An 8,580-nucleotide genomic window follows, 5' to 3' on the forward strand; every position below is an offset into this window, starting at 1 on the left:
TACCAACCAATCAAAATCCAAGGTCACTTCCTGTTTTAGCTTCTTGGCTACATGCTGCGCTCGTGTGTGCTGTGATGTTGTTTAAGTTAAAATCATGAATATTCTCACTCGGTCCAAGAAACTAATCTCAGTATTTAAAAGTAGCGTTTTACTGGATCGCACCGGCGTTTTAAGAAGCGTCTGTTCGGTCCCCAAAGCTCGTAAAGACTTGTGTTTGCCTCCACTTTTCACAACAAATGTACCCTCATGTCAGCACAGACATCACGTATCCACACTCAATTTAGACACAAAAAGATTATACTCAGAGATTTGTACTGAAAGCGATGAATCAACGAAAAGCACTGGCGTATTTCGAGAGGAATCACAGGAGATGGAGAGTGACAGCAGTGCACTGAATCAAAGTAAGTAACGGCAGGTGAAATCCTTCACGTGAGTGACAAGTAAACGCATCAATAGATAGATAATTAACTGTTCATAATGTAGTTAAAGATAATGGAAAGCTAAACTCCCAAGGTTTTGTTTGTTCCAGCTTGTTAAATTTGATGATGGTCAACCTTTCCTTGTTTTACAGTATGATGGCTTAATAAAACTTGAGTTGAAAAAATAATCACTGTTAGTCGATGTACAGAAATGAATGGACACATAATTGTCAATCGATCAATCATGAAGTAATTTGCCAAGAAATCTGTTCAATCATTTTATGATTTTATCTTAAAAGTGAGTATTTACTGCTTTTTCACAAGACATAAATAGATACAGATTGGAATTGATTGACAGATAAATCTGGAATATAACATTACACAACTCCAATCTTGTTGGTTTATTTATACTCTCGGAAGCAGTTTGGATAGCAAATGACTATGAATTATTTAATACTTTTGCAATACCATGCAAGACAACATAAAGATATACTATCTCGTTCACTTACTGTTGAGCAACCTTTTTTTACCTTGATTTAAGTATGACAATATTTTTCATCCTTGTTTTTTCTTCAGGACCTCCAGAGAAGTTTACCATTGATGTACTGGTCTCTCTACTGCGTCAGGAAAATGCTGTGGACATCTGTGTGATTAAAGTACCAGAGCAGATCACATACTCAGACTACTTTATTGTTGTCAGTGGTGTATCCCCGAGACACCTCCGTGCCATGGCCCTTTATGCCGTCAAAGTGGTAACTAACATTTATATTCTCATTGCATTCTTATAAATGTTTTTATCTGCGGTTTGTTATTGAAACCTAAACAATGCATGATTTTCCAACAGTACAAGTTTCTAAAGAAAGAGGGAGCGCCGAATGTCAAGATAGAAGGAAAGGATGCAGAAGACTGGATGTGTATTGACTTCGGTATGTTAAACAAAGAGATCCTATTTTATAATATCTACTTTAGACAGTTAATATAAAATGGAGTGTCGATAGAGTTACTCTTGGTGTTCACTTTTCTGTTCCTTTCTCTGTCTCAGGGGACATGGTTGTCCACTTCATGCTACCAGAGAGCAGAGAAGTGTTTGAACTGGAGAAACTCTGGACTCTCCGCAAGTATGATGAGCAGCTGAAGAGCATGCCCATGGAGACCCTACCGGAAGACTTTATATATGATGGGAAAGTTACAAAGTGACAAATCATCTAAGTTGTGACTTGACTTTAAACCAACTTGACTACTTCTTTGTGACTTTAGATGCAGCCTCCTCTATCCCTGTAATAAGCAACTTTATTGTCACTTAAGTCATATTTGGTCAGAGACAACATGTTTTGTATTTGGAATTGATAAATGGATTGATCTCTCAAACAGATAAACTGTAGGGCTCACTGTCCCCACCACATTGATTAATTGTATACACATTTGTTTTACCGCATTTGTAAATAAAGTAATTATGTTTGAATAATTTTTGAGTCTGCTCATAAAATATGTATGTTTTTAGATATTGTGATGGTTAACAATACATTATTTTAATACCATTCTAGATACTTTTCAATTAAAGGTGGGTTATGTAATTTTGGAGGAACCAGCTCGAGTGCGCTAGAATTTGAAAGTACACAACCAGAAAAAATCTGCCTCTTCCTTCAGACTTCCTTACAGAGCCCCTCCTCCAACACACACGAACGTGCACATGACCAATGAGGGCACGAGAAGTTTGTGCACAGATGGAAGGCTGACAGGCAGGTAGGCCATCCAGTTATTTTAGCCGGCCCATGCTTTTTACAGCGCTACGGCTTCCACAGATGACATTTTTTAATGTATTTATTGTCAAAGGAAGCATTTAATATATTAATTGCTATTGGGATGTTAAGAGCATTCCATGGAATATAACAAAAAGTGTTTCTGAAATAAATTACATACCCCACCTTTAATATACATTTTTACAGGTTTTTTCAATACAAAGTTGTGAATTTTACATATTAAAAAAACTAAAAGTAGGCTACTCATGGCAAAGAATGAACCCATGAACATTCTTTTTTTTGTTTGCTGTTTAAATGACGTTTTTGGAGATAAAGAACAAATATTCCAGAAAGTACCAGAACTTCATAGCAGTACTGAAGCACATTACTACAGTAATTGCATTGTCTCACTTTCCACCTTGGGGTCCTATTGACTGAGCAGCCTCTTGTTGGAGAAAGACCAGAAGCAATCCTACGTTTAGAACATGTTTTAGAACAAAAAGGATTTTTTGGGTGGGGGTCAATAAAACGAGCAGTGTTATTTCAGTAAATGCTTTCAACAAACGGAAGTTCTGATGAGTCCCTCAGGTTAAAGAGGAGTTTTGGCCAAAGTGTTATTTGAGACGATGCTTTCAACATGTTCAAAGAGATTGAGGATACCATGCTTTGTTTTATTCTAAAAAAACCTTTACGGTGTGCATAGATAAAACTATAACATTGTTGGGTGAACATTTTAAGAATTCCATCACTGTGGTTTCTACAAATAGTTTTAGGGTCTGTCATGATGTCACAAGTATTTCTAAGGAGAATCAGATCCACACACACACACACACACACACACACACACACACACACACACACACACACACACACACACACACACACACACACACACACACACACACACACACACACACACACACACACACACCACTTCCTTGCAAATGACCGCTCCGTTTCAATGACCTGTTTTAAGTCATGCTGGATCAGAACATTAGCTAAATGTAAAAATGTAATGAAGCGAGATAACTACACAGAGCCTGACTGGACTAAGTGTTTGAATGTTTTAGTGACTTTCTGTCGTGTTGTTTGTACTTATATGGTCTGAAAGTGAAAAATGACTAAATGAAAACTTAACATTGAATCCTGCCATCATAGGATTTTACACACATCAAAAACTAACCGAGAATGATTTGGACTTGAAGTTAAAATTGACTCAAAATTAAAATATTCAAAGTTTAACTAAAGACAGAATGTCAAATAACTATTGGTATTAGTAGCACGTGTGAGATTGTATACAACTAATTAATGCAATCCTCTTAATGCAATTCATTTTGTGACATTTCCTCTCACAAACTATTAAACCATCTGCTTTCTGGTGGATTAACAAAATGGCTCTAAAGAAACAATTGAAACGAGTGGAAGAAAAAAAGATTGGTTCTGTTAGACTCAAACGTTTCTTCATGGGCTAATGTTCTCATTAGCTGCAGTCCTTTTACCCGCTGTTGTGTAGCCATTAATGGCCATGCTGTTAATATATTCTATGATAGAGGAGATTGAGGGAGAGTAGTCAGCGTTTGAAAACAGCAGTAGCACAGTGTCTTGCATTGTAGATTTATTGCTGTATGACGAACATTGGGAGGCACAAAACATTTATTTCGCTGGCACTTGTTTGCACTTAATACATTTCATATATACAGTACAACCACATACTACAGACAAAATGACAAAAAAGTATACATACTGTATATGGCTATAAATAAATAATTTACCAACCAAGACTCCAACTTCAATTCCCTGCTTAAAAACATTTTTGTGGAATAAAACCAGTATGTGGATATCTATGTTCCTTTATATGAATCTATGTCCTTCAGGTGAGTTGGCACCGTGTCTGGTGCTCTCTCAGGGAAGGAGTAATACCAGAGATCACATTAACGTATCAGAGATGGCACTTAAAAGGCTCTCTGTGCATTATGCACCTGTTCCTTCTTTTACAGCAGGTGACTGTGCAAGCTGATGCGGCTAAGTATTTAATTATAGCATTAATTATTGCCATTTATCCATACAGCACATCCCCCATCGTTCTTAGAACATGTATTACCCCTAGTGGTATAGCATATTGTAATATTTCTACTCTTTGATCTCGTCATGTGAAAGAAGTCACGGTTACAGAGGAACAGGATGAATTCTATTTTCCACAACATATCCAATGAATTACATTTTTGATTGTTTTTTTACTTTCCTTTCTCAAAATGTTAGGGCGTTTATATTAACAGATTTGTACTGACTATCAACAGGGTAGATTGTGAGTGATATTTTGCTTTGTTCTGTCTATTCAAATGCAAACCCTTGTTGCTTAGAAATATGTTTTTTCCCTACAAAGACTGCTGTGGCTCAGCGGAGTTCTCCAATGACTGTCAGGAAATGAAGGCACCATTCTACTGTCAAATTCCCCTAGAGTGCCCTTCAAAAAAGATAGTTGCTATTAAAGTAATCTTACCACTTAGGGGCTGAAAGCTTTTTGTGCTCTATCAATCTGAAGTTGGAAATCTTTGGGTTTGAGTGATTGACTAACCTATTTTGTATGATTTGGTGTAATTTGTAGCTATTCTTGCTGGTTTAGTTTAGGTAGTGTCTTAATACAACCGTGTTCCAATCTTTTCATGTTTAAAGGGGACTTAAAATGCTAACGTTTAAGTAGATTTAAGAAGGACTACATTTTTATTTTCTACCTTTCAGAATATGTATGCATAATTAAATTAATGAATGTCTTTGTTTCCTGTTGCAGACCCCACCTTTGCGTTCCTCTGAAACATCATATTTCCCAACATGTTTAAACTTGATGTAAAAAGCAGCTGACCGGCATCAGCCATTTAAAGTTACACATCATCGGTTTTATTGAGAGCTGTAATGATGGCTGTGAACCTTAAGTGGACACTCTGAATGTTCTGCTTTTATCACTACTTTGCCAAGATATATACTTTGTCATTGAAATTTTCTTTGGAAGAGAAGTGAAATTTGCTTTAATCAAGCTTATTCTTTTTCTTCCCCCGTAACATGTAAAGCCTTTCTGTTGTATTTAATTTAGAAACAAGAATGGTTGATGAATGAAGAACGGGTAGTTTAGTGATGTTGTCAAACCCTTTTTTGTGGTGATTCATTAAATCCTCAAAGAACAAGTTACATCTTTTAGTAAATGTCCATATATAGGAAAACATATATACCTTGGAGTAAATCATTTATATATTGATCATTGAGCGCATAGAGCTTGGTTTACAATCTCGTATTATAATGACATATAATTCCTGTAGTGTTGGTAGGAGGGTTCCTTATTGCTTCACTATGTTGCTATCCTTTGTGCATTGATGCTAAATTAATAGTTCACTTTTCAATGGTAGCTAACTCATTAAAGCCCCGTTGGGGTCAAGCTATCGCATGGTCTTTCCATAGTTCTCATATGCACTTTCACAGCGGTCAATGGTTCGGGAGTATATATCAAGTTAATGTGAAACAGCCGACCGTCATCAGCAACACATCAAAGGTTTTATGAAGATGCATCATGCTGGCTGTGACTCTTAAAAGGACACTCTAAATTAATATAGTTTGGTCTCTGCTTTTATCACTACTTTGCAAATTATTATACTTTGTCTTTCACATTTATTTTTGGAAGAAAAGTGGAATTTGCAAGGGTACACTTTTATACCCTTCAAACATTCAAGGCCACCCTATTTTATGTAAAGTCAAGAATGAATAGGGATAAAACAAACTACATTTTATATGTATTTGAATCAGTTGTGTGTGCCTTTGAAAATGAATGAATAACTCAACTCATTGTTTGCTGCAGAGTTGATCATGTTGAAAAACATACATTAGTATCCTAAAGGCAGATATATTGCCTTCTGCAAGACTATTATAAATGCAGTTAATTTGAATATATTGATAACAAAACGTAACACCTTCCAAGTAAAATATTAAATATTTCAATTAATCTAATGCTGTGAACACTTACATGTTTTGATTACAATGTTGTTACAGACTATCTACATTTGTTTCACTGCTTCGGCAATCAGTAATTACTAAACTAATGAAGCAGTAGATATCTCTCAGGAGTACCCTAAAAGTGAATCAGATGACACCCCCTCCCCATTCGACACACTGTATAAAACACAGGCAATGTTGGAAATCTGCCAGAGGAGCCTTGACCAGCAAGAAACCGACTACAGCAGAATTTCCAAGAGTTGCACGACAATGTAAGCATTTTTTGTTTCCTACCTTTTCCTTTAAAAGCACATTTTGTAAATTGAATGTCAGTAGTTAATGTTGGATCTGGCAGCTTTTATGGTGTAGCTGCCATAAAAGCTTTATTTTGGATATTTTATCCTGCTTCTTTTTTTATTTTGGCCATTTTTACATTGTTGAATAATTCTTTTTTTGTTCTTAAATAATTTATATTATTTTATCAGTCCAATATGTGGCTTCTACTTCTGATTTGTGAAATTGCTGAATGACACTTTCTTTTTTATGTATTTTGACTGTGATCCAGGTTTTGCTCCAGCACTGTGATGTCGCTGGCTCTCTGCCTGCTGGCTTGTGTTCACTCTGGCATCAACGCGTATCCAGCCAAGCCTGCCAGCCCCCGAGAAGGCGCCCCACTTGATGAGATCGCCAAATATTATTCTGCACTAAGACACTACATCAATCTCATTACGAGACAGAGGTTAGTTATTCCGTTTCTATAACATACTGTTGCAATAATACATTTTAAAAGAACATGTAATGAAATATTAATGTGTTACTTGATTCTTTTGTGCATAGGTATGGGAAACGTGACACCCCAGATACTGTATTTTCAGATGTGTTGGTGAGGGAGAGCTCAGAGAGTTTTCCAGGATCTAACTATGGCAGGTAAATCACTCAATTTGTTTTACAAATAATCTGTTATGTCTTTATCAGTTTTATCCAAAATACTGTATGCTATTGCCTGATAAAATATGAGTTTATACAACTACAAACCTGCAATGTAGTGAAGTTCCATACACCAGCAATGTAATAATAATAATAATAGATGGGATTTTTATAGCGCTTTTTCCTAATGCTCAAAGTAATTAATTTGCATTCATAATTATTTTGAAGCTAAAGCTGATATGTTTCTGGTTGCACTTTGTTAAGGAATTGTTTTGGTTTGTATTTAGTGGTGGTATTAGATTTAATTTATTTGTATTTTACCTTTGTATTACACTGTCTTCCTCTCGTATGTGAATATGAACAGTAATACATCTAACATGGGTTTTAAAGTCTGTCAGAAAACAAAGATTTGATTTCACTTCCTAGGTATGATGGGCTGCCACTGTGGTGATGCTGCTGGAGCTGTCATGTCCAGGCGGATTTTACCACAAAGCTGCTCCATCCACATGAAATCAACTTGTACTGCATGGAATAAAAATTATGTTGCGTAACTTGTTTGGTCTGTAATGTTGATTAACACTCAGTAGTACTACCTTGCATTTCTTGTATCTCTAGTGTCAGTATGTTGAGCAACGTATTACTTGTGTCATTTTCTGATGGAGTAACAGTGCTGTCTACTGGTGAACATGTATCTTAACATTTTCAAGCTCGGCATGTAGCTCATAACTCATGACTGTTGCTAATGTTATATTTTTAGGGAAAGTAAAATAAAAATTAACTGTTAATTTCACACACCACATGTTGCATTTATTTCACTGGTTTCTTTCAAGCCAGATGAGATGTGGCTCCACCTTGCCTGAAAATAGATTAACAGTTTAATCCAATCAAGTGACCTGGATACATCACGCAGCACAACTCTGGTTAACTCGGTCCAAGAGACTGGCGTTCTGTAACTATATGAAAGCTCTGGGTTTTCAAAGAAGCTTCAGTGCAGCAGAATTACCAGATTTGTTGAATTGGATATCTCTTGGTGCTGCATGCTGATGAGTGGTAGAAATTCTGTTATTTGAAGCCAGATGTAGGGCTATGGTAGAAATATACAATACAGTACACGTTCCTCATGGGGTAAGTGTTTCTTAAAAGTTTAATTCTTAAATATGTTGTTGGCTATGCAATTGTAGGCACTGATATGATGCATGAAGTTTTGCCAGTGAGAAAAAAATGTAAATGCTTACACTAACAATATAGTAAAAGCTCTCTATATTACCATCTATTTTGGCCCATTTTCTATTCAGAAAGAGATATTTAAAGTTTAAATAGCTAGCCTAAATTTGTATTTATGGTTAACAAACAGATACTGACTGAGGTGTCAACTCACAATATTGCAGAGAGTAAAGGCTAAAATCAAAGCTCACATTTTGTTAGGGGTCGTTCCATGTGATAGGGAGAACAATATTGAATAAAGTGACACCTTTTGTCAACTACTGTTATTTATACATAAGGTTTAGAGTAAATGT

The 8,580-nt window shown here is 36.0% G+C and overlaps 2 protein-coding genes across 2 annotated transcripts; both read left to right on the forward strand.

The window, feature by feature from the left end:
• The first annotated feature begins 6 nt into the window (after nucleotides 1-6).
• On the forward strand, nucleotides 7-1,884 carry malsu1 (mitochondrial assembly of ribosomal large subunit 1). The gene is made up of 4 exons (XM_034127789.1): nucleotides 7-401; nucleotides 996-1,171; nucleotides 1,264-1,345; nucleotides 1,462-1,884. Exons 1-4 carry the CDS (start codon nucleotides 95-97, stop codon nucleotides 1,614-1,616), a joined length of 720 nt encoding a protein of 239 aa, XP_033983680.1. The 5' UTR covers nucleotides 7-94; the 3' UTR covers nucleotides 1,617-1,884.
• Nucleotides 1,885-6,351: 4,467 nt separating this feature from the next.
• LOC117480394 (peptide YY-like) lies at nucleotides 6,352-7,820 on the forward strand. The gene is made up of 4 exons (XM_034127702.1): nucleotides 6,352-6,408; nucleotides 6,702-6,875; nucleotides 6,974-7,063; nucleotides 7,490-7,820. Coding segments are annotated over exons 1-4 (291 nt in total). The 5' UTR covers nucleotides 6,352-6,406; the 3' UTR covers nucleotides 7,515-7,820.
• Nucleotides 7,821-8,580: the final 760 nt, after the last annotated feature.

Source organism: Trematomus bernacchii, unplaced genomic scaffold (assembly GCF_902827165.1).
Source record: "Trematomus bernacchii unplaced genomic scaffold, fTreBer1.1, whole genome shotgun sequence".
Taxonomy (NCBI): domain Eukaryota; kingdom Metazoa; phylum Chordata; class Actinopteri; order Perciformes; family Nototheniidae; genus Trematomus; species Trematomus bernacchii.